The sequence below is a fragment of the Lathamus discolor genome, chromosome 19, assembly GCF_037157495.1.
Source record: "Lathamus discolor isolate bLatDis1 chromosome 19, bLatDis1.hap1, whole genome shotgun sequence".
Taxonomy (NCBI): Eukaryota; Metazoa; Chordata; class Aves; order Psittaciformes; family Psittacidae; genus Lathamus; species Lathamus discolor.
In genome coordinates, this window is record NC_088902.1 from 5,189,871 (window position 1) to 5,215,886 (window position 26,016).

At 56.3% G+C, this 26,016-nt stretch overlaps 2 protein-coding genes across 2 annotated transcripts in view; one reads left to right on the forward strand and one right to left on the reverse strand.

Annotated features, from left to right (window-relative positions):
- The first annotated feature begins 1,278 nt into the window (after positions 1–1,278).
- Positions 1,279–24,400, forward strand: ADORA1 (adenosine A1 receptor). Its single transcript, XM_065698673.1, has 3 exons — positions 1,279–1,366; positions 1,680–2,057; positions 23,463–24,400. Exons 2-3 carry the CDS (start codon positions 1,717–1,719, stop codon positions 24,094–24,096), a joined length of 975 nt encoding a protein of 324 aa, XP_065554745.1. The 5' UTR covers positions 1,279–1,366; positions 1,680–1,716; the 3' UTR covers positions 24,097–24,400.
- Positions 22,413–26,016, reverse strand: part of MYBPH (myosin binding protein H) — a 29,601-nt gene continuing 25,997 nt past the window's right edge. Inside the window, exon 11 of the mRNA XM_065698658.1 lies at positions 22,413–24,044. The gene's annotated coding sequence lies outside the window, so the exon portion shown is untranslated. The remainder of the gene's footprint in view (positions 24,045–26,016) is intronic.

Genomic DNA, 26,016 nt, shown 5'->3' on the forward strand with positions numbered 1-26,016 from the left:
GCAGCCCAATGGCACATTGCTGCAGGCCCCAGGCACTCCTCGGATGCTCAAACTCCTCAGCCCCGTGCTGGCCACTTGGCCAAGGAGGTAAAGGGGAAGCCCATGGACCACTAGCTGAGAAGCCCAGCACTGGGTCTGTGATGGTCCCGCACTGTTCCCATCCCCACCTTGGGATGTGCAGGCTCTGATGGAGAAGAGGGTGAGTGTCAGCCCAAAGGGGCAGATCCAGGTGCTGGGACAACTCTCACGGAGGCAGATCAGGGCAGGAGGGGAGAACTCACCGGAGTCGCATCAGAGGAGGGAGGAAGGATGGCATGAAGTGCAGATGGGATCTGGGAGCATCCCCTTGCTGCAGATACGGGGCTGTAACTGGCCCATGTCCCTGCAGCACTTGGATGGACTAACCCCACTCCTGGGGAGCGTCTTATGCAGGATGAGCCTAGTCCATGCTTTGGAGGAGTCCCTGGAGGGCTTGGCTGGTTCAGCTCCATCAGTCCCATTCCCTCCTTAATACCCAGCCAAGGGGTGAGATTTTGGGAGTGACCATTTTCCCCCTACTTCTAGGATCTAAAGTAGCATCAGGTCCAGCCTCACTGCCAGTTTGGGGTCACTGTTCCCAACCAGGACCCTCCGCCTGCCCCAGCAGCTCTGTTTAGCGTTGACACAGCCCCTGCACAAGGAATGCTGCCAGCCCTGCACCTCCCCAGCCTGGGGTGCAGCCCCATCCCAGCACCCAGGCAGGATGAAGGCTGCATGGGGGTCTCACCCCGACACACCCCAGCAGTGATTTGGGGTGACACATTGTCAGCCAGAGCCCGGGGCAGCCCCCACTGCTCTTAGCGCCGGTTCGGGTCTGATCTGGGGCGGGGGGGACCAGCCCCGTCCCATTGATGCGCTGGGTCCTCGCTCCCCTCGAGCGCAGGCGCTGCCTCCGCGCCCGGAGCCTCCGTCACACCCGACCTCCAAAACCGGTTTTGGTGCTAAAACCGGGACCGGATCCGTGCCGGGAGCTCGGGGCTGGCACCGGCTCCGCTGCTCCCCCCGCTGCCGGCTCCACCCCTACCCCGTACTGTCCCCCCCTCCCGGTTCTTCCCGGCCTCGACGAGCCCCAAATCGGGTCAGTCGCTCTTTAAACGCCTGGAAGGCTGCACCATGTGATGCTCCAGCTCCGGCTGGGAGCCGGCGGAGCCTGCGGGAGCCGAGCGGTGCCGGGCACCGGACACCGGCGACAGCGCCCAGCGCCGAGCGCCCCGGGCATCCCTCCGGCCGCCCCGCAGCATGCCCCCGGCGGAACCCTGCGGCTGAAGAGCTGCTCCTGCGCCGGGGTGAGGGCACCCCGAAACAAGCCCTCTGCTTGCAGCACAAGGTGAGGTCCGTGTCCGGCCCGGAGCGGGCGGCTGCTGCCGGGGCCGGGACCAAAGACGTGGGGAGCGGGGGTCCTGCTCCGGTGCCTCGGTCCCGAAGGGCTCCGCCGGGACTGGCCCCGCGGCTCCGGGAGCGGTGGCGAAGCGGTGGAGGTGGGTGCAGGATGAGCCCCTGGGGTCGGAGCGCCGGGGGACGGCACAGAGCTTGGCGGGGGGGGGGGGTGTTCCTAGTTCCCACCCCCCGCCCAGGCTCCATCCCGGCTCGCAGCGCAGCCAGCGATGCCAGTTGCAAACCGCATCCCTGGGCGTTTGCAGGTGACCGAGGACCCCAGCGCGGGGGGCCCGCAGCACCATGGCGCACCCCGTCTCAGCCTTCCAGGCTGCCTACATCTCCATCGAGGTCCTCATCGCTTTGGTGTCCGTGCCGGGGAATATCCTGGTCATTTGGGCTGTGAAGATGAACCAGGCGCTGCGGGATGCCACTTTCTGCTTCATCGTCTCGCTGGCGGTGGCCGACGTGGCCGTGGGGGCTCTGGTCATCCCGCTGGCCATCATCATCAACATCGGACCGCAGACGGAGTTTTACAGCTGCCTCATGGTGGCCTGTCCCGTCCTCATCCTCACCGAGAGCTCCATCCTGGCGCTCCTGGCCATCGCCGTGGATCGATACCTGCGGGTGAAGATCCCTGTCAGGTAGGAAAACGCATTGGGATGAGCTCTGTGATGGCTGCTGGAGGGAGAAAGGGAGCACCAAACTCTTGGTGAAGCGCTGGAAGAGCGGTCTTCCTCCACGCTGCTGCTGCTGGGGCACATCTGGCTGCAGCAGCGATCAGGGCAGGCTGAGTCCTGGAGCCTTTGGCAGCTTCGTTTGAGGGTTCGGAGGGTGCTGGGGTGCAGGCAGAGGCTGCATTGTGGTCCCTCTTGGGGTCCCATTGCACATGGGAGAGCACCAGCGGGTGCTCCAAGGAGTGGAAAGGGGACGATAGATTTGTCTTCAACCCAGTCTTTCCCTCACCATGGGCAGCCCAGGAGCCCGGGGGTGATGCCTTGCTTGCTCATGGACATGTGTGGCACAGTTCTGGGGGGCAGAGGGACCAGAGGTGACAGCCAGGCATGTCTTACAGAGCAGGCTCACCCAGGAGAGACCCTGCCTATGGGGCTGCCCCACAGATGCCTCCTCTTCCTGGTTTTCCCCTTCTCCTCATCTCTGTTGTCAAAGCCAAGCCCATAGCAAGTACAGTGGGGTGTAAATGGGGGGTACGAACTGTATCTGAACCCTGCTGCTCCAGGAGGAGATATTTAACTGCTTCATGGCTGGCTCCTGGTGAGCTTCTGCAGCCCCTGGGGCTGGGGGGAGGCAGCTGTGGGGCCGGGATCCCACAGTGGGACCGTGGCTGTCAGTGGGGCTGGAAGGGATCTGACACCCGGCACTGGTACCTGCCCATCCCACCTCAGCCCCGCGCTGCACGGTCGCTGTTGCTGGCTCCCCTCGCACTGTTCAAGGACTCCTTTGCCGGGCTCATCCGCTCCGGGAAGGCTGAGAGCACTGCTGGAAAACTCAGCGCAGCCGGATGGCTGAGCACGAACTCAGCTCACGTCACCCCACCGACCCTTTGCAGCTCAGACACCAGCCCCAGCCCGTTAGCTGGAGGGGTCCACGACCCTTGCTCAGCACAAAGACCCCCCAAAAGGACCCAACCCTCTTGTGTTAGGTGCTGCCCAGACCCTTCCAGGGGCAGGAATCACTTCCCTGTACAGGGAGACAGGGACCTGAGGCTGCTCCAGTGTGCTCAGTGTCCCTGGATCCACTGGATCATCACTGCGGGGCTTTTCCTGCACCCTTGGCCCGCAGAGGCTGCTCGGTGAGGGACCACAAGGCAGAGAGGAGAGGCACAGGTTAAACCCCAACCCCTCCCCGCCACAGATGATTCCTGAGGCTGTTCCCGACTTCCTCCCGAAGTGTGATTTTCCCAGCCTGACAAATCCTTGTCTCCCAGCCCGTCTGTAACTGAAGTGATTCTCACCCTGTCATTGATCTGGGTGCTTTTTTGGTTCTCCTGCCTCCCCTGCATGCTGGGGCTGGATTCAGGAGTGGGAGTGCTGCAGCTTCATACATAGCAACACCGCCGAGCTCTCGGCAGTCATTTTCCTAACAAATCCAGGCTTTTTATGTCCATTCCTGCCTCAGAGCAGCAAATGGGGAGATTTCTGCCCTGCGCCCAGGAGGTTTCCTGCAGCAATATTGAGCTGTGAATAGTCTGAGTGGGCTTTTCTTATGCAGTATCAACCCTGACTTTTGCTGTCCCATGACGTGGCTGAGCACTTGGCATCAGGAGATTTCCCTCTGTACCCTACTTAATATGTTTCTTAATGTTTCCGTACCCTACTTAATGTTGAAAGGCTTCATAGCCACAACAAGAAGGGTTCGGCTTCACTCGCCCATTCTCTTATCCCCGGGTGTTTCATCTCTCCCTGGCAGTTGGCAGATGCTGTGATTTTAGGTGATTTTGGGCCCCAGCAGCAGCAAACCACAGGGCTGGAGATCACAAACAGCACAGAAACCACCACGGAAGATTCTTCCCTGAGCCTGGAATGCGGCGAGTTCCCCCCAACCTGTGCTGGATGCTGAGAGATGATACTGACAACATTTTGACAGCTCCAATCACAGCTTCATGGTGTCGTTCCTCACTGCGACACCGAACCCAGCAGCCTGCAAATGGGTGCTGAGAGCCTGCAGCAGCACTTGGGTCCCCATCGAGACACATGTGTGTCCCCGGGGTGGCACCCACAGAGACCTGCAGGTGATGTGGGGGGATCTCTGTCCCAGGCACATCTATAGGGCAGCCAGGACACGGAGCAGGGACATCCCCTCTGGCGCATCCCCTCTGACAACCCCATCCCCTTGGCATTGGGCATGGAGGGGATGGGGTTGTCAGACAGGGTGAGTGCTGCAGTGCTAAGGAAAGTGCCCACACAAGGTTGGCACAGGGTGGGTGCTCCCCAGTGGGATGCACACATGGACAAGGGGCTTTATGGGCTTTTGTGCATGGGAATCCCACATCCCCCGCCCCACTACCAGCTCTGCCGAGGCTTGTGGAGATGGGACAGCAGGGAAGCAAAACGCATCTCATAGATGCAGCCAAAAAGGACTGGGAGCAGCAAGGAGACAGGCTCCGGGCATCCCTGCTCCATCCTTGTGCTGACCACCCCCCCAGTGCTGGCTCCCCAGCGAGTCAGCACTTGCGTTTTGGGTTCTATGAAGGGGTGTGCAGGGTTTCCGCATCCCTGCCACGTACTGGCCAGTTGGGGTGAGGAGCCAACGGGGCTGTTGTCTGGGAAGGGTTGCCTGGAGGAGAAGCCAAGGCACTGGTGGATTTTCCAGGTTTTCCATTTAATTAGGCAGAGGCAGGACTGGAAGCGCAGCTTGGCAGGGAGCTGGGAATGTGGCGCATCAGAGCCAGGATCCTGCTCCAGCTCCCATGTACAACCCAGCCCTGGGGGCTGCAAGCTTGAGGGAACCACCTTCAGCTTTGCTCCTTCTTCCAGCGAGCGTGGACCCGTCTGCTGCCCATGCACCCAATGGAGATCAAGCCCTGGGGCAGACCAGGAGCTTTATGGCCCCAGGGGTGGGTGTTTTCTGGCACAATGTCTTGAGCAAAATGATGCCCTGAGACATCTGGGATGTGTGGGATGGCAGTGGGAAAGTGGCATCTGATGCTGCATCTCAAGCATCCTCCCTGCTCCCATGGCCGTGTTTCCTATGGACACAGAAACACAGAGGAATGTGGGCCACTCGTGCAAGGCGGAGACAGGTTTTGAGGGATGGAGAGGGGTCTTTCATGGCTCTGTGTTGGCACCTCTTTCCTCCTGCTCCTGGAGAGAAACCCAGAGCACACTCAGCATGGTTGGGTGACCAGGATATTCCACTGAACTCTCTCCCTGTGCCCCAAACCCCCAGGTAGCATCTCTCCAGTCTGCTGGGATCTGCAGGATGCTGCCTCCCCACAAAGGGCATTTTCTTGACTCTGAAGGGATGCAGGAGCATCGCTGGGGTCGCGCGGGCTGGAGCAGAGGGTACCACGCTCCCGAGCCTCCGCAGGAGCTGCTCCAAGCAGCTGGAAACCACCTAAAATAGGTTTGCTGCTTTCCTGCGGGTGGAAGCGCTCACATCTCCCCTCTCGCATCCTTCCTCCCCTTCTGGCCTCAAGGCAGGACCCCCCCTTGCTGCCGTCCCTGCCGCCGGGCGCAGCAGGGCCCCCAGCCCAGCCCAAACTTCCCTCTCACAGCCGGGCCTGGGGAAGATGAAACGAGTTCAAAGGGAGGGGAAGCAGCCGGGCAGGGGCGTCAGGCAGGAACCGGCCCCTCGGTGGCAGGATGCTGGGGGCCGGAGGGATGTTGGGGGGGGATGTAGCTCCTCTGGCGCCAGCCCCTGCCCTGTCTCTGCTCTGAGATGCTGCTCTGGGCTTTGTGGAGGGGGCCATGGCAGCAGGAGCAAGTGTTCTTGGGACATGCTGAACCGCAACCCCTTGCCTGCGGATGCTGGATGCTCTGGTTCTATCTTGGCGTGTCTTTGGGGGTCCTCACCTTGCCCACTTTGCACCACCAGCTCTTTCCTCCAGGTCTTTGAAACGTGGGCCAGGAAGCTAAAAGTTGGAGAGATCTGCTGGTAGCAAGAGCCCTTGTCCATGGAGGTCTCCCAGCAGGGCCCTCCAATGCCCACCCAAGCAGCATCCCGCAAGGCAAGCTGCATTTTATATTGCTGAGGGTATTGAACATACACATGAGGCTGCAGAACCATAGAAATTAGACCAAACTGGAGTGGAAATTGCTAGGGAATGGTAGTGGGGGCTGTAGGAGATGGTTTAGAAGAACCCTCTCCTGAGCCTGAGGAGATAAACCAGCTCAGGAGTGGCAGGAGCATCCCTCAGCTCCCGACTGCAGCACTTGGAAGCCAAGGAGATGAGAGCTGCAGGCAGCCTTGGATGGCCCCGGTGGTGGAAGGGGAAAGCTTCCCCCCATTGACCCCCCTGTTGTCCAGGCTCTTGCTGGGATTGCAGCGCTCTTTCCCCTTCTCTCTGGCCCTGCCAAGGGCTGCAGGCATGGGGCCAGCTGGGGCTGGGTCACAGCGAAGCCTCAGCACCCTCAGCCAGCTGGGTGATGGAGCAGGGCATGTGGCTGGGATGGTTTTCCCACCTTTCTTCCACTGACGGTGGGATGGGGATGGGGAGGACATTGGGATGAGACCCTGCTTTGGCCCAAATTCCCAGGCACCAAAGCACGTGGGAAACCTTTCTAGCACCTGCAACACTTGGGCTCTGAGACCCAGCAGATGTGGTCAGGATGGGGATGAGGAGGTTTTGGACCAGGCTGGGATGTGTGGTGGCCCCAGTGCCTGCGGGAGCTGGTCCTCTGGGGAGGTATCAAACCACAGCCGCAGGTTTTGTGGCTCTCGTCAGAGCAATGGAAGAAAAGGAAACGTGTGCTCCATCTGAGGGCAGTTTGCTGGCCAGGCAATGGGGTTCATGGCTACCCAGGGAGGGAAAGGTGCCTGGAGATGCCTCAGCCTGGCCAAACCAGCAGTGAGGGTGATGGCAAAGCGACTGTGCCCACCCAGGCAAGGGAATAAACCAAACCCTGCTTGTCCCAAGGCTTATTTTCAGTCTTGGAGGAAACATTTCGCAAGCATCCAGGTGACTCAGAGCCAGGAGCCCAGGGAGCCGCAGGGGGGTTTTGCACCCAGGAGCTCCTCCAGGTTTCCTTCAACCCCCATTACTCATTATCCACCCTTATAGGCCCTGCCCCTGTGGAAACAGATTGAATTCCCAAGGAAAGAGCTCCCATTTGTCCTAAACCGGAGAAATCTGGGGGTCTCTGCAGCCGCCTCTTTTGTTCCTTCCCTTGCTGCCCTCCACCAGGTGTATTTTTAGCAGAGGAGGGTGATCTATGGAGACCTTCATTCCCAAGGAACAGGCACATCTGAAGCAAGGATGGAGCTCAAAAGGCAGAAATGACACACAGGGAGGTTGGCTGGAGCCTCCAAGCTGTTTTGAAGCTGCAGCTCCCAGCACCCTGCACCTAAATCAGAGCCAGCGTTTCGCACCAGACCCGGGGTGCATGGACGAGCTGTGCCGGACCGGGAGCTCAATCCTGGTCTCACCGAAACACCCAGAGCCCTGGCAGCAGGATGGGCTTTACCAGCAGGTTATATTGGTCTTCAGACCCCAGTCAATCACCGGGTGAGCTGGTTTGCAGCACGATGCTTTGATCCACGGAGTGGTTTTGAGCCAAGAGCGGGCTATGTCAGAGATCCCTGGGAGAGGGGACATCTGGAGGAGGCTCAGTGGGATCACACACAGCTGCAGCAGCAGCAGCGCGAGACGCTTGCCAGCAGACACAAAATCAGGTCACTCTAACTCCAGATGCTGCCGCGCCGGCCAAAGGGAGCGATTTGGGCTGTAAGCAGTGTCTGCAGCTCCAGGGCTCTTAGGGAAGGCTCGGGAATGGGTGTCCCCTTGTTGGTGTCTATGGGTGCCCCCTCAGGCAGCGAGGACGCAGCGAGGGTCTGACTGTGGGATGCTCCGTTTCCAGTAGCATAGAGGGAAAGGAAGAAGAGCAGTGAATCCTATGCAGGGATAGTCTGGATGTGCTCAGATTGGGGCTTATCCCCAAATTCTCTCTATGAAAAGGAGGAGGGGAGATGTGAGGCCCCCAGAGACCCTGGACAGGCTTCCTGGACAGCAGCATCCCATCTCATCCCAGCCCTTCTGTAGGTCTGAGCAGGGTGCTCCTCGTGCTGGCTCATCTGCCCAGGGTATCATTCCACGCTGACCCCGTTTGCTGCGAGTCGACATCTGGTCCCTCAGCAGAGCTTAGGCTGAGCTGCAGGGCAGGGCACAAGTACCAGCTCCTTGTTGCTGATGTCTCCCTGCTGCACCCCAAAATCCTGCTCTGGGATGCTTTTTTCCCCTCCATCTCCCCAGATTTTCAGGTGGAAGCATTGCTCCTTGGCAAGGCATCACCAGTACATTTGGAGGCACGCTTCCAGGGCAATAGTACATTCACAGACAGGGAAACTGAGGCACGGAGCAGCACCGTGGCTTGCTCAGCAGGACCCCACCAGGCAGGGAAAGGGGCTGGGGCACAGCAGGGATGGAAGCTGAGATGGGGCAGTTGCCAGCTTGCGTTTCTTCATCCCATGGCAATAGAAACTGACCATGAGGCGAGGAGCACCAACAGTCAGGGCCAACTGGACATGGTGGGATGGACAGGGGAGTGCCTGCAGTAAGATGAGGTCCCTCACTGCCGGTGAGTGGTGGTCCATGGTGCAATAGTCCATCAGAGCAGCAGAGCCCCAAACCCGTCCCTGGCCCCAGAGCTGCAATTTGCAGCCCCCTCAGACAGCCTGCCACGCTTCCAGCAGCACCACTGAGCCCTTCAGAGCCGGCTCTCCCTTCTCTGGAGTGCCTGGGGCGTTTCCAAGGGCTCTGGGTTGGTGGAGGTGATGGCAGTGAGCATCGGGCCATGGTGTCCAGTGCTTCCCAAGGACCCTGTGCAGCTGCTGGCAGCAGGACAAGTGAAACACCCCGCAGGAGGCTCTGCCGAAGCAAAAGCTGCTGACTCAGCCTGCCGGGTCCCCAGCAGCCCAGCCTGGCCCTGCAGGCAGCATGTCAGGAGTGAGTCAGGACCAGCTCACCATGGTGTGTGCCATCACCCCGGCCATCCGGTGCTGGAGCTGGCTCAGGGCATGGTGGAGCCTTTTGATGGAGGGTCCTGGGTCTTCCCCCACCCCTGACATGGAAAGATGCGGCTCCATCAGTGGGAGGCATCATCTATACCTGCTCTTACAGAAATGGTCCCAGCTCTGCTCCGTGCTGGCCAGAGCATGTGATGGAGCAAAGTGACTCAGGGGTCAGGGCTGGGTGTGCAGCAGGCTCAGGCATTCCTCTGCCATGGAGCCAGCACCAGTTCCCTCCCTAGTGAGTCTCCGTGTCATTGTCCAGCCCTTGGCATGTGGTCTGGCTCTGGTTGGACATGTTCCATGTGGCCACCAGCAGCCAAGCCACCCTCCTCTGACACCACAGGCTCTATTGTAGCCTGGTTTTTCTAGTTTATGTGCAGTGTTGGAATAAGCTTCACTGTGTCTTTAAAGTGCCACATTGACCAGAAAGGGGATTTTGGCCATAAGCTTGAATGGGTGCTCTGACGGGCCATGGCAGCCACCATGGGCCCTGGGCCTCCAAGGAAGAACAGGAAGGGCTGGGCAAAGGCTTAGGGATGGGGGTCATGGAGCTTCTGCATTCAAACGGCCATGCTCAAAATCAACCTGACAGTGGGGAGGAATCATAGAATCATAGAATAGTTTGGGTTGGAAAGGACCCAGCATCATCCAGTTCCAACCCCGCTGCCATGGGCAGGGACACCTCACACTAAACCATCCCACACAAGCCTTCATCCAACCTGGCCTTGAACACTGCCAGGGATGGAGCGCTCACAACCCCCCTGGGCAACCCATTCCAGTGCCTCACCACCCTCACAGTAAAGAACTCTAAACTTCCCCTGTGAAATGTTTAACCCGTTACCCCTTGTCCTGTCACTACAGTCCCTGACGAAGAGTCCCTCCCCAGCATCCCTATAGGCCCCCTTCAGACACTGGAAGCTGCTCTGAGGTCTCCCCGCAGCTTCTCTTCTCCAGGCTGAACAGCCCCAACTTTCCCAGCCTGTCTTCATACAGGAATGACCCTGTCATTCCCAGGGATTCACTGCTGTGACCCCTCAGGAGTCTCAGCATGGAGAGGGGCTGCAGTGGGACCGGTCGGAGTAGGCATGAGAGAGTCAGGAGGGGTCTGAAAGTCAGCAAGGCAGTGTAGTGGTGGGTCTGCATCCTATTGTGGAGGCAGAGGGGTTAGAAAGGGCCACAGCAGCACAACGGAGGATGGAAAGAAGGAGGAAAATGTGGCTGAGGCACCAAGGTGAAATCACCTGGGAGATGAGTTTCTGTGTGACACAAACAGGGCTCATTTCTGTGTGCAACCAAACTGTCTGGCTCAGTGAAAACCTCTGGCTAGCAGAAGGGCAGGGGAAAACCCTGCAGGGTTCTGCCCACAGACACAAGTCCTGGGGGCTGAGGTCCCTGCAGACAACAGGACACGGAGCACTTCTCAAAGTGATCCCGGCAGATGCCGCAGGGATGGATGGGGAGAAGTGAGCGTGCGGGATGCTGATGGGCTGCGGGAAGCGGTCCCAGGGAGCCAGTCCTTTGGGAACACATCTTGTCCAAGGTGACCCGAACTTCCAAGCCCATGAAATGGGAACCCAGCTGTCCCAGAGGCTGCCCAGGCTCCTGGCAGGGACAGAGATGCCTTCTCTGGCAGCAAGGCCTCCCAGCTGCTGGGGCAGGCACAGGATGCCCAGTTGCAAGAAAGAGCAATTGATGCTCTCCAAAGCAGCCACAAAAAGCCCCACATGCACTGAGGCATCCTGCAGAATAGCAATGAGCTGAGCACCCCCAGCACCCAGCCCCATCACAGCCCGTGGCCAGACACTCAGCTGCCTTCCCAGACGGGCAGATCTGGGTATTAAAGAGCCATCACTGGTGATGCCATCAGAAACAGAGGATAAAATAACCCCAAGGGGTTGAGATCCTTCTTCCTACAGAGCAGAGGCAGCAACTGATGGGGGCCGAGTAGGGGAGGAAGGGTGATGATGCTTTGGGTGATGTAGGGCACTGCAGAGCAGGATCAGCCACTGGAAAGTCTGGCAGCATCTGGGTTTGCCCTTCACTGCCCTGAGCCCAGTGGGACCCAGCAGCTCCCCTTTATGCCCTTGCCCCATGTCTTGCTGCTTTTTTCAACCTCTCCACCATCCTTTCCTTGCCTGGACTTCGCCTCCCCGCACTGAGCCGGGGACCACCTTGAGCAGCCACTGCAGTTTGATTGGATTGCTCTTAAGAACGAAAGTCTCTGTTCACAAAAAGGAGCTGAAGGAGGATTCCTCCTCAGCCCCGTTTCCTTGTCTTCCTCACCAGCCTCCTTCACTGCTGTCCCTAATGGTGCTCTTGCATGCAGACCCCTGGGTACCAGTGATGCCCAAGCAGGACCACAGGGACACAGAGGCAGGAAGGTGACATCCCCCAGTCCTGGACCTTGCATGGGGTGACAACACCACCTTTCCATTGATCCTCAAAGGAGGGCTGGAACACAGAAAACCAGCACATCGCTGGTATGGCTGTCTATCAACCTTCTCCAGGCCATTTCTCTCCCTAGATCCAGAGACCAGGATGATTTTTCTTGGCCTCTTTCAACTAAGGGAAGTGCCAGCCTCTGGCACCAGGGATGCTTTCTCATTCTACTCAGTTCATTTTGCTTCACTTGGCACATCACAGTCCCCCTCTGCGACTCAGTTTCCCCATCTGTTCACAGAGGGAATGATGCTCTACAAACACTCCAAAAGCACCAAGAGGATGATGCTGAGAAACACTGCCTCAGCCACAGCCAGAATTAGCACAGTCTTACAGACCAAATTATTCCTCTTTCCTTTCTGCACTGGTAACAACACCCAGTGACTCAAACCTTGTACTGCACAACTGAAGCGCTCGTTTCTCTGGGTGCAGAGAGCTCTGTTCACTGCAGCACTGAGCGGTCAAGGCTGGGAGAGAGCTTAGAGCACAGCCTGTGTCCAGATGAAAGTGGCAAAGCCTGTGCTGGGCCAGGAGGGTGCCCACGTGGATGCAGGAGAGAGGGGTTTATTTTAAGGGAGATCATTCCCCACATTCCTCACTGCTGGGACACAGGAGCCTTATGGGCGCGGAGAGGTCTGTTTGCTCCAAAGGAGCTCAAGCTGTGCTCTGGTACCAGCAGCCGTCCCCACCTTGCTTTTACAACCTCTCCCATGGTGCTCGCAGCATCAGTGGTGTGGTTGCCACCCTGAGTAGGGCTATGCCCTACCCTAAGAGCCAAGATCCAGCCACAGCAAAGCATCTCCATCTCCAGGAGCCTGGGGACCTTCTTGCACGTCTCTTGTGCACCAGGAAAGGGGGATGCTGGGTCCTTCACAGGGTCTGGCACATTCCTTGTGCCTGGAAAGGACTTGATCCTGCTCAGTCCGTGCATCCTTCATCTCCATGCCCAGCACCAGCCAGGCTGCATGTGCAGACTTCTGCTGTGTCTGCCCATTGCTCCTTGTCTGCATTTAACTGCCAGAGCCATTAGGAAGAGGCACGGGGTGTAATTTGTGCCCAACTGATGCATTTCACTGGTCTTGGGTCTCAGCTTTTCCTCTCCACCATCCTGTTGAGCTGCTGAGCTGCTTCCTTCAGGCAGCAAGGTCAGTTTGCCTCCAAGGGAATAAATAATCCTTTAAATCTGATTGAAAAAAACCCAGCATTTACACAATAAACTCCAGATTTGCTTTGCTTTTGCACTTTTTAGTTGTTTTCTTGGTGATTGATAGATCGATTCTCTGCAGCGAGAGAACATTGGATTGTGGTTTTAACTGGAGCCTTCCCGTTCAGTTTGGCATTTCATTTAGCTGATTGAGATATATAGATTCATCCCAGCATAAAGAAGTTAATGGCTTGACATGTACGTACTCTGATCCCCACTTCTCCTGTTTTGAGGCTGTTGTTGAGGGATGAGTAACACAGGTTTTCCTCCAGCTCTGCGGCAAGTTGTGTTTGCACTGAGGTTGGAAGTCAACTATGGCGTGAAATGGCTCCTCCAAAGTGATTTTCACCAATCGCAAGTCCATGTAGCCAAAACTTCAATTCAATTAATCCAATCCAACTGCTTTTTGCGTCTGAAATTGATCTTTTAATCAAGGGAAATATGCAGCGGGCAGAAGGCGCCGAACTGCTTGTTTTGGGTTACTGTGTCCTCTGAGGCTTAGAAACAGCAGATCTCGTCGGCACGGCCTGATTCTTATTTAGACCTTGGGTGGCGAAAACAACCTCCCTCAATTTGTGAGCTTCCAGCCCGTTTCTCAGTCTCGAGTGTGTTAATCTTTGAAGTGGGCCATGGGCAAGAAGGGAAATGTTCCCTTTGCAATGACAAAGTGTGCTGTGAGGATCCTGGCCACAGATAACCGGTTGTAGCCTAAGAAACTGAGGAGCTGAGTTGTTGACTGCGAAATCAGGAGTCGGGTGAGCAAGCACAAGTGCAGAAAACAAGGCATTAAAAGGCAGCTGATACTGATCTCCTGTTCCAGCTGTAATGTGGGATATGTCTTCTTCTGAAGAGTCCTTCTGCACCGGAGAGATAAAGACCCACCTCAGCCCTGCTTTGTGGCTGGGTTAACACATCTTAACAGGAGATGATGGTTCCAGTTCCCTGCCTCCCATTTATCTCAGGAACAGGTTGAATTCAGATTGAAAGCCAACAGCAGGTCTTAAGATCCCTCTTATTTCCCTTCTAATTGGGATCTCTGATCTGCTCCTGCCTTTTAATGGCTCTTCGTGCTTTGCAGACTCCACCTGGTTGGAGTCATCCTCTGGGTGCCAACTTGTCCTTTGCTTTAGCAGCATTCACAGAGCATGGTGGTGACAGGCAGGGAAGGACGGTGGCATTGGGCGTCCTGCCCTGGTGCTGGACAGATGGCACCAGGAGCTTCCTTAGCTGGCGCCTTCCTCCTGACACGTCCGGCTTTCTGCAAGCCACAGTGTTTTGTGGGATGCAGTATGAGCCATGGAGGCCCGGGCAGCCCAATCACACCAAGCGCCTTAGATCTCATTTCAATTCCTCATGGAGCCCACATTTGACAGATTTGGCATTTTAAGTGGTTTGAAGAGCTGCTTGCTTGCTTTCGCTGTCCTCTCCTCTTCCCCCTCTCTTCTCCGTTTTGGGCGCTTTCAGAGTCCTCGTTTCAAAGATGTTCTTTCGCATCAAGAACAAAAATATGCAGTGCATGAAGAATTCAAGTACAATACAAACAGCAATTGAAATAACTCGCTGTTTATCCAGCAAAGGCCTGGATTTACCCTGAAGATAGCCAAAGCTGCCTTTCATCCCTTCCCCTTTGTACTACACAGGTACCTTGCCCTGACTTCTCTCATCACACAGTGACAGGCAGAGACATGCCTGGGCAAACAGCTCCCAGGCAGTCACCATGGCAGGGGCAGGGCTGATGTATGAGAGCCTTTGAGGTGGCCACATCCACAGGGCAATGGTCCAGGGTGGATGACCTGAGAGTCCTGGCCGAGCACATTGATGCTGGGTGAGAAGCACCTCCAGCACAGTTCAGAAGGGGATGCACATGGGTTTGAGCAGCTCCTCCTGAAACCTTCTTGCCCTGCCAAGGCTGCTGGAGGTGGGTTCCTCCCAGAATAGAAGGGGCTCAGGTGTGTGATGGGGATGTGCAGGACCTGCCCTCACTTTCAGGCCTGTCCTCCTCTCCAGGGAGATGTTTGCACACCAAGTCCCTGTTTTTGACAACAAAACTGCTCAGGCACTAAAAACATCCGCTGAGTTCATTGCTCTGGGGTAACACTGAAAACAAGCCCCTTGAACCCATCACATTGGCCATCAGTGATGCAGCCGGCTTCCCGAATCTCACCCCCATCTCTTAGGGACTGGGCTGTTCCTCTCCCCGTGTTCTAATTTCCAAAGTCCTGGTGCTAGGGAAGAATCTCAGTTTCTGTTTCTATTCTCGTTTGAAGCAGCACTTCCCATGCTTTGCATCGCAGAGAAATGCTCAAAAATGCCGCTGCCTGAAAGCAGGAGCCAGAAGACAAGAACATCACAGTTTTGAACCAGCAGTTCTAAGATTCTTTAGCTCATTTCATGATTTGCAGCCATTGCCAATGGAGTTAAATCATTTTTCCCTACCTCGGGGTCCTGGAGGGAAAAGGCAGTGATCCAGGAATGTCCTGGAGGGCTGTGACCACACATGCAGCTGGGAGGGAGCCCTGGAGCTGCCTGGGTGCAAACCTAAGGCTCAGTGCAACTCGCACCCCACTGACCAGGGACACTGTCACACATTAGCAGGAGGGTGACATCCAGAGCGTGGCCACCGCAGTGCAGGCACTCAGCATCCTTGGGTGCACCTGGTGCTGCCCACAGCATCAGGCAGTCTCACAGCTCCCTTTGGGGTATGCAGGGTCTGCCTGGGGTTAGAGGGCAGCACTTCCCAATAGGCACAAACTAACTTAACATTTCCATCAGGCATCGGATGCCCTGCGTGTCCCCAGCCCCTTGCTTAGTCCCCATCCAGCCGCATTTTGACTTCCAAGCACTGAGTGGTCCTTGCCAAGAATTTCTGCTTACACAGCCACAGAGCACTTGAACGTGTCAGGATTCAGCCACAGGCTGTAAACCAAGCCCAGTCTGAAAACAAGCTCAACTTTATGTGCATAAAGGATTTATACTCGCTGCAGGGATGAAGGATGCTGCTTGAAGGAAGTGAGAAAAATGGCCTTTCTCATTGAGCAGCAGCGGACAACACGTGCTCCTCTGCCTTCTTTGGACAAGAGCGCAGTCTCCTCCACACCCAGGGCAGAGCCTGAAGGGGAAGGATGTGTGTGAGGTCCCTGTGCTCTCCATCCTCCCTCCCTGCAACCTCCAACCCTTGCGTGCTCCCCTTCCCCTTGCAGCATCCTGTTGGAGTGGGATGCCCAAGGTGATGCCATTGGTCCATTGTGGAGCTGCCGTGGAGGTTACTCACATCCCACCTCTGAGATGAGGACAGCTGGGCAAGAGGTCTGGAAAGAGCTCTGCAGTTACTGGGTGCCTGCTGTTTGTTCCCGAAGATGGGCTGTGATTCATCACCAGAGCCTAAACAGGCTGCAGGGATCCAGCAGCTACTTCTCTGTCAAGGCCAGAAGCAGCCGCAGGAGGGGTATGCGACTGCTTGGCACTGAACTCATCCAGGCTGGTGTGATGTTCTCTCTGCTCCTAAGGACCAGAGATGCGGTAAGTGTCTTTGGCTCAGCAGGCAAAGATTTACTTCAGTCCTCCAGCTGGAACCTGGACTATGGCAGGTTTAGACTCAAAACCCAGGTGGACAGTGTGGGCTACTGGGGAGCAGGGAGGGAAGCCCTTAAACAGCCTCATGAAGTGATGCTGCCCCACAGAAGATGTCAAGCTGCAGATGGGCTGAGCTGTGATGTGCTTCGAGGCTGATGGCAACAAGAGAGCAGCAGATGTGGGGGGACGTGTTTGGCTTCCAGGTCCACGCTGTGGACTGCTGGAGCTGGGGGGAGACGCCTCTTCCCATACTTGTAGCCATCCACTGGATGGACATCCCTGATGGACTCCCATGCTTTGTGTCTCCAGTCTGGGGTGAAGAGACCCTGACACAGCCTGGCTGGCCTATAGAAGCATCGTTTCCCATTTCCAGGCATTTTACCCCATAAAACCCTTTTCTACCTGACTGCTCTTGCTTCTTGTGGGGATGTTTATGTCCCTGGGGCTGCTTTTGGATGTGCCCACATCCCCCTTTCCTGCCATTTGCTGGAGCTGTGGCCATCGCAGCTTCACCCACCACGAAACCAAGCACTCACCAAAGCCCTGGGGATGCTGTGTCTCAGTGTGTGGGGACCAGTCGATTTGGGCAGGATGGATTTGTTCTCAGAAACCTCATCATCACCCTCGCCTTCATCCATTAGATATTTACTGGCTATTAAAAGGGGTCAGGAGCCCTCGGTGGCCTCAACAGCTGCTTGTGCTTCACAGTCATTTGTGCAGGGTAATTCCTTTGCAGAGAGCTACAACCTTAGGATGCTAAAACCAAACTCTGGACACAAGCTGGGCCAGGAGGAACTTCAGTGGGATGCACACCTACGGATCTATACAATCCAATGCAGATGCTTCTGGCCTCTCTCCTATTGGCTTCGGGTGAGGTTTGCATCAGTCATAGAATCCCAGACTGGTTTGTGTTGGAAGGGACCTTAAAGCTCATCCAGTTCCAGAAGAACAACCTAAGATCCCATCTCAATCTCCCCTCTGGCAGGTTAAAGCCATTCCCCCTTGTCCTGTCCCTACAGGCCCTTGTCCAAAGCCCCACACAGCTTGATGTCAGCAGCAAACTTGCTGCTGCTGCTCGATCCCACCGTCCATGCTGCTGACAAAGATGTTGGCTCATTCTCTAGATCTCCAACCCACAGGTCGATGTAAATGCAACACTCCCAAAACATCTCCTCTTGTTCTGGTTCAAAAAGCCTCAAAGACTCCAGGTCTGGTTTGAATAAAACCATTTTGTTCTTTAGTATTTCCTTGAATATCCCTTTTGCCCAGAGAACTCCTGCGGTTGTCCAGCCAGCCCCAAGACGTGGCTTTGCTGGTCCCTGCTCTGGTAGGGAATTGCATTGCGAGTCCTGGGGAGTTAATTCACTAACGAAGGCAGGCCATAGCTAATGAAGTTAAGCTGGGGCCAGTGTGGTAAGAGGAAAGGAGGCCAAGCTGACATGAGGCTCATCTGCCCTGTGAACGCAGCAAGGCAAAGCAGCCAGAGCACGTCCTGATCTAATTGAAAACCTCTAGACAAAAGTCCTTTGATGGCAGAGCATTCGGGTTTCTGCTCCTCCTTCCTGGCTGCATCTTTGCTTCAGATCTTCCAGTGTCCTGGAGGCTGCTTGGGTGGGAAAACTCAGATGGTGGTGATCAAAGCTGCTCAGAAATGCAAAGCTGAGAAATGCCCAGGGCTGGGATGAGGAGATCCCTGGGCACACGCACAAGGTGGAAGTGCTGCAGAAGGGGCACTGTGGGACAGTGCTGGGTTCTCATAGGTTCTTTTTCACCTCTAGTGCTTAGTCCTTCTTAGAACTTTTGCTTTGGTTGTTTACCTCCTTCCATTCAGATCTCTTTAGGGCTTAATCAAAGTCTTGAAGGTTATCAAGGATTTGAAGGTGGATTTAGATGTCTAAAAAGGTCTCTTAGCATTAGCGTTAATGTCTCCAAGCACCAACATCCTCTTTGCACCACCTGAGCGCATCTCCTATTTGTTCACATCCCTCCTGTTGGGAGCTTTGTGGCTCTTTGGGAGTCAAACATCAGCCACTCAGTCCTTCACATTCCTGACAGCATCCATCCAACAGCATCCATCCAACCGCTGCTGCAAGTCAACGACAGTGATGGGCCCACGCAGCCTGCAGACACAGCTTGAGCTGCTGGATGGCTCCACAAAGACATTTCACACCCTCCTGTGTCACCCTGGCAGCTCTCACCGCCAGGATGGGGACACTGATGGCAATGGCAGAGAGGTGCTGACACCATTTCAGCACGTTCCTCTCCTGGTCACATCACCTCTGGTCTTCCACCTTGGAAGAAATGGGAGCTGGTGACCACTGGTGGCTGCCTCACCATGTAAGTGATGGCCTTGGGAGGGACAGATGTTAACTAACATCATCCAAAGCTGGGAGCTGGATGGAGGCTGGACAGCCTGTCTCTATAAATGCTTGGAAGGGAGGAGTCTGGCCCTATCAGCACCTTCTCTGGGATGCATGGGGGCTTGTCTTGATCCCAAAATCCCAGATGTTGCTTGTTAGATGCCAGCTGGCAAGTAAAGGCATAAACGCTGGTCTGAAATCCATGGAAAGCCTTTGAGGTGGGACAGAAGAGTGCGTCCTTCTACAGCAAAGGCATTGGTGTTCGTTGGGGGTGGAGCCCCTTTCCTGCACCAAAACAGCCCAACAGCCTCCATCAGCATGATATTTCCAACCTGACACTGATGTCCTACCACAGAGACACTTCCCAGTGCTCCAAAGCAGGACCCAAGGCGCTCTGTACCCTTCCCAGCACCTATGGTTGCTTGGCCTGCAAGAAGTTTGAGCTGTGGGAGAAAACTGACAAATGCCATCAGGCTGCTGGGGGCAGAAGCAACAAGGGGACATGGTGAGACAGGACAGCCAAGGTGGTTTCCACCATCCTGGCCTCTGATCCTCGCATGACCTTGAGGAACTGATGTAAAAGGAGCTGAGCCCATCCTACTGAGAGCCAGAGAAGGATTTTCTCACCATATGGTGTCCTTTCTGCTTGGCATCATCCTTACAAGCAGCTGGTACCGTTCCTACAGCTCGTCCCACACATGGTGACCTGGGGTTACAGCAGCTCAGCACCCCCAGGCCCAGCAGGGAGAGGAGCTGGGCATGACCACCCCTCTTCTTTGAGGATCTCTGCTCCCAGAACACTTCAGGTGTGCACTGCAGCAAGAGGAGATGGCACCACACCGTGAGGCTGTGCAGAGAAGCAGTGGCTGCCCCATCCCTGGCAGTGCTCAAGGCCAGGTTGGACACAGGGGCTTGGAGCAAGCTGCTCCAGTGGAAGGGGTCCCTGCCCGTGGCAGGGGTTGGAGCTGGAGGAGCTTTAGGGTCCCTTCCAACCCAAACCATTCCGGGATTCTGTGATGTCCTGGAGAAAAGGGGCCGCAGTGTCCCTCCCAGTGACTCCATCCTCAGCCCAAGAAACTTTACCTGCAGCATCTCCTGGAGCATCCCATCACGAGGCAGCATCTCTCCCTGGAGGACCCTGTTCCACGTCTCCCTCTTAGCTCTACACAGCCCTTGGGGACAATTTGTCTGCCTCCACCTTCCACCATCACTTCTCGCCCTTCCTCTTGGGATGCAAACAGCACTCCAGCAATAATTGACACTTCGCCTCTTTGCATTTCTTTCCAAACCACCAAAGATGTTTTTGCTCCGCAGCAAACCCAATTTCCTGCCCATCCCATCTCACTGGGATGTCAGTGAGGCTGGGTGGCTGCTCTGCTCCCTCCAGGCTCCTTTCTCCTGGCCTTGGCAGGACATGCAGGAGGCCTTGGGGCGATGCCCGTCTCTGTAGGGACGGGATGGTGCAAAAACCACCACTGAGAACAATCTAGCAATTATGGTCAGGCTCAAAACCCCACAGACAAAGGAAACAAACCCAGGTTGGGTGGTGATGGTGGTGGCTATTATCAGGGATGCTTTAGTCACAGCTGTTAATAAAAATAATAGCAGTAATAAAATTGCAGCGATGCAGTTGTTCCGATGCTGATGAGAATAATGAGATTATTTATTAACTGGGAGCCATTAGCAGCATTTTGTCCTGCTTCTGCCTCCCAAACCCATCCCAGACTCCAGCCCTATCACACTCATGCAAAATGAGGTAGAGGAGAAAGGCTTTTTCTGCATGGCATAACCAAGGAAGAGATGTGGAAACAGCCAAGCTCACCGCCCCCCGCCCAACACATTGTGCTGTGAGGTTGAGCACTGGGTGGGATCAAGCACTAGGTGGGATCTTGCATTTCCTTCCTTTAAGCCAGATTTGCAGCCATCAGAGCAGCTGAACCTCCTGAGAGCTGCATGGTCAGACCCTGTGGGGTGGGTGAAGGGGGAACTCAGAGTCAGTTTAAGGCCGTTATCAATCTCCATGTGGGGCTGGTGGGGGGACAGTGGCACCTGTGAGCCCCTGAGGACCACGTTTTACTGCAGGATGCTGCAGCTGCCTCCGCCTTTGGCTTGTTGCTTGAAGAAGCAAAAGGAACAAAGGGAACAAAAGCTCCAGCTCCAAACACTGCTGTTTCCTATGGATTTTGGGGGCTCAGCTATGGTTCCTGGGGGGATGCACAGACAGGCTTTGGTCTCAGCTGCTGGCTGCTCCTGCAGTGCCACATTTAAAACCTCATGGTGTAAAGTCAAAGAAAGGACTGTGAAGAAGCTGGTCCTGATGTTAGAACTGTTGCGCTGTGCAGCAAGGGCAGAGATGGATGTGCAGCAAGAAGGGTTGAATATGGACTATGGCAGAGAGGTGGATGTGTGGCAAGGAGGGTTGGATATGGACTATGGCAGAGAGGTGGATGTGCAGCAAGGAGGGATGGATGTGGACCATGGCAGAGAGATGGATGTGCAGCAAGGAGGGATGGATATGGACCGTGGCAGAGACGTGGATGTGCAGCAAGGAGGAGGAATGGATGCGCAGTGAGGTGGGAGCATCCATGTGAATCAAAGAGGGATGGATGTGCAGCGAGGAGGTGGGAGGGATGCTCACTGGAGAGGAGGGGTGGACAAGCAGCCAGCAGCGTGTGGGGCTGTTGCTCTGTTGTGTGTGTGTGTGCTGCGCACTCTGGACCACGCAAGCTTGCGTGCATCCAGGGACCTGAGGTCTGCACAACCTCTGCAGCTGTCCTGGTGGTGCCGATAGCCATCTGCAACCACACACAGTGTTCTGGAGCTGCAGGGGGCCGGGACCGGCCAGGCTGGGCCCCCTGCAGCCGTTCCCCATCCCTTCTGCTTTGGCTGTAAGAGCGAACACTGCGTCCTCTGATCCGACCCTGGCTCATGACTAACAGGTTCCCAGTGCTCATTCTGCCCCTTGTGCTCCCCCAGCCCAAGCAGGAGGGCAGGGGGAGAAGGGGTGGGTGCTGGCTGCAAGCCTTGGGGTGGTGTTTGGGGACCAGCAGCCCCATCTCTCCGGTGATGGGTGTCACACAGCTCTGCAGGGCAGGGAGCACCCGGGGTGGTGGCAGCACATTCACCAAAATCAATAGAAGACCCTAGAAACCCTCGGGAATGAGGAGATGGGACTGCAGGGACTGCAGAGAGGGAAGGAGCAAGGGGTAGGCGCTTGGTGAGGTCATTTCAGCCTGCTCGATCCTAGGTGATGGGAATGGGGCATCACAGCTGCAAGAGAACATCGGCCCTCCCGCAGGACCTGCTAAGGGTGATGCGGGGTGCACAGGCCAGCACACAGCCCCACAGGAGCCTCTGCTACCCCTCTGGCACCCCCCACCTTTCCCTTTGCCTGGCTCCAGCACTGATGCTCTCCCACCACCCCTCGCCCTGCCCGTGCCCCAGCGCTCCCTGCCCTGTGCCTTTCTCAGGGTCTCCTGCCCTCGCTCCTCCCCACAAGGAATAAATCTCCCTCCAGCTCTAACCTTGGCTCCCAGAGGAGCTGCCTGCGTTGCCACCTCCTTCCCATGGACTGGGCTTGTTTGTTTGGGAAAGCTGGCAGGGACTGGTGGCTTTGGACCCTGTGGCTTCCAATGTTCCCCAGTCCATAATCCCACCCTGACACCTTGCCCGTCAGGTGGGCCTTGAGAAGGGACCCTCAAGGGGGAGTGAGGCCCCATCGGGGCCCAGAGCTTTATTAAAAAGCCCCCAAAGTCTCCATTTTCCCAGCACAGGTAAAGGCTGCAGAGAGCACTGGGATGCAGATCCAGGCTTGCCAGACACCTCCACATGGTCCCCATGGCCAGGTTAACACTGGCAGCACTGCAAAAACCCCAGCAAACAGTCAGAAAATGCCTTTTGTTCAATCCCCTCTGGCAGAAACCAATAGCGCTTGGGCTGCAAATCTCCTTGGCCTCTGAGGAGAAGCTTTGCTTTGAGGACCAGGGGGGAAAATCAGTCCAGCAGCCTCCACTTCCCGCATGGAGAGCTCTGGAGAGATGAGCCCAGCCGCATCGTGCTCCCCAGTGGCACCAGGGAGGGAGCAGAGCCCAGCCAGAACATGGCTTCCTCCTCCTTCTCCTGCATCTCTTGGCACCGGCCCATTAAGAAAGAGGGTTTGGTCGATCAGCCCAGCACTTTAGGAAATGAGACAAGCTGTGCCCAGAGCCTTCCCCAGGGCTCCATTAGTACCAGCACATCCTTCCTCCAGCCCCGTGGGTCCCAGAGGATGCTTTTGCTGGTGATTTCCTCCCCCAGTGCAGGGGGAATTGTGTGGGACAGGGTGCTGGTAGGGCTGGTGCATGGGGGGAGGAAAGGGGGAACTGCTGCTCTGGGTGTGGATGATGGATGGAAGGTGGAAGATGGAAGGTGGCTGTTGGAGCACTGTGACCCCCTCCAGATATGAGGGCTGAACATGCATGCTCCAGGTTCCTAATGCATTCCCTGGCTTGGCATCAATCCCCAGAGCTCCAGGATCATGGCTGAGGTCCCTGCCCATCCCTGCGGCTGGGGCAGGGGGGGTGTCGTGGTGGGAGACAGGGTGATGTTCCCCAGGGCACACGCAGAGAAACCAGTCCATTAACACGTCTGTCAGGCCAAGCTGCTACCGCTTGCCAAGGATGGGAGTGAGGAGCATCGTGGCATCTCAGCACGGGCACTGCCGCCGCATTGGAGCAGCCTTGGCCCCCAGGCAGAGCGTGTGGCTCCCGTTTGATTCCGTCCTCTGGTTGTTGTCTCCTGCACAGGTATAAAAGCGTGGTGACGCCCCGGCGGGCGGCCGTGGCCATCGCTTGCTGTTGGATCGTCTCCTTTCTGGTGGGACTCACCCCTATGTTTGGCTGGAACAACCTGAACAAGATGCGGAGGACTCAGGAGCTGAACGCCACCCATACGCAGTTTGTCATCAAGTGCCAGTTCGAGACCGTCATCAGCATGGAGTACATGGTGTACTTCAACTTCTTCGTCTGGGTCCTGCCTCCCCTGGTGCTGATGCTGCTCATCTACCTGGAAGTCTTCAACCTCATCCGCAAGCAGCTCAACAAGAAAGTCTCCTCCAGCTCCAACGACCCCCAGAAGTATTATGGGAAGGAGCTGAAGATCGCCAAGTCGTTAGCACTGGTCCTCTTCCTCTTTGCCCTCAGCTGGCTCCCTCTGCACATCCTCAACTGCATCACCTTGTTCTGCCCGTCCTGTGAGACACCGCACATCCTCACCTACATCGCCATCTTCCTCACCCACGGCAACTCCGCCATGAACCCCATCGTCTACGCCTTCAGGATCAAGAAGTTCCGGACAGCCTTCCTGCAGATCTGGAACCAGTACTTCTGCTGCAAGACCAACAAGAACGTCAGCACCGCCACGGCCGAGCTGGGCAACTGAAGCTGGTTGAGAGCAGAGAGGGGTCCCCCATGGCCAAGCCTGGTCCCTGCCGTCAGGGGAAGGGGTAGTGAGGACCTGGGAGGGCTGCATTCACCAGCCCTGTGTCCCCCCGCTGCCCAGGGGGTTATTTATTCACTGGTTTGATATCGTAGCCTGCACTGTTCCTCGCCTTTCTTTTTTGTTCTCTTTGTTTTTCAGGGTTGTTGTTCTTTTTTTAACGGTTGCCAAGTATTTAAGAGAAATTGTACAGACAAAGGCACAGTTTATCTTCATGCAAATAAAGTAAAAAAGATGATAAAAACCACCCAGGAGGTCCTCTGCCATTGATGGAGACCTCGGGCTCCCTGGAGCGCGGCACTGGGTGATGCTAGGGCTACCGCATGCTCTGGGCCCCGCATCCATGGGGCAAAAGGGTGCCCTGGGGGCAGTGAAGCTGCTGAGAACCAGGAGACCCCAGGACAAAGTGATTTCTGCAGCTCTGGAGCTGGGAGCTTTCAAGCCCTTTCTTTCCTATCCATAAGCAGGGACAGCTGAGGGAAGAGGTAGGAAAAGGCATCCCATGGCAATGCCAGCACCCACAGGGTGAAGTACCCACGAACCCCATAGAGCAAAGGGTCAGTCTCCAACTCTAAATGCTACCAGAGAGGCAGGTAGAGGGGAAAGAAAACCCTTGAGCATAACCCAGAGTACTCTGCAAGAAGAACCCTTTGGTGCCCATGGCCCCCAGTAGCACTCACAGCTCTGTGAGTAACCCCCTGTGTCCCCTCATGTGTCTTCTTTCTCCTTTGCTTTGGCTCTGAATCAGTTTTCCCTCTTTAATCCTGCCTATCTTCAGTGCAAGGCGGTAGCAAGCCTCTCCCAGCCCTGTTTGTCTCATCTCTCCCACCTTGCTCCCTACCACCCTCCCTATGCTGCCAAACTCCTTTGACCCCCACTTTGTGGGTTACAGTTCAGCCACCTCCATGGTCCATGGGAGCAGAGAGGAACCTGCACCCATGTGGGGGCAAGTAGGAGGCAACCACAGCCACAGGGCTGGTGTTGATGCTGCCACGGGGACACTTTCCCACCTCCATGTGCTGCCGCAGGTCCAGCCATGGGCAGGGTGCATTGAGGAGCTCTGTGGTCCCTATGGGTGCTGGCAGCCTCACTGCCGGTCTTCGCCCTGCAGCAGAATCTCTTCCAGGCTGAAGAGGTGGTGGGAAGAGTTAATTTGAGTTAATTTGAATTCTTCTCTTATCGGCATCCCTTGTTCCCCAGTCTCCCATTGGAAACACACTCCCTATGACCCTGCCCCTGCCCCAGGAGGGTTGCGCCCCTTGGACGTCACCAAGTCACTGCAGCAAGTCCCTGCAGGGGCTGGGAGGGGGTGCAGGGAGTAAAATGACCTTGAATGGGTGAGATTTATGGGTGGCCTGTTAGCCAGCTCCAGAGAGCGATGCTGTGCACGTACAGCATGGGCAACGGGGCTGCTGGGTGCCCCGGTGTCCACTTCTGCAGCCTGGGAGGGAGTTCCTTCATGCCTCTGAGAGGAAGAGGAGGGCAGCAAAGAAGAGAGGAGATCAGGGGCTCAGCCTCCCACATTTTGCAAAGACCTCAATATCCAGCCTCCTGTCCCCAGAGTACCCTGGGCAAAATGGGAGTGGGGCAGAAAAGCAATGGCAAGGACAGGAGCGAATGGGTCTCATCGTCGTAGAGGTGCCCTGAACACTCTCCCAGCCTCCTTGGGGTGAAGAACCCCAAATCCTCTATCAATAGTGTCTGAGGATGCTGCAACCCCAGGGAGGCCCCAGCGCCCAATGGCCCCTTGCACAGCAGTAGCGTGGCCCTGGATGAGGGCTGCTGTTTACCGCGCGCAGGTCTGATTCCCGCTGGCATTTCTGCAAGAGGCTGACTTCCTGGAACTGATGCCTCGCCTGATCC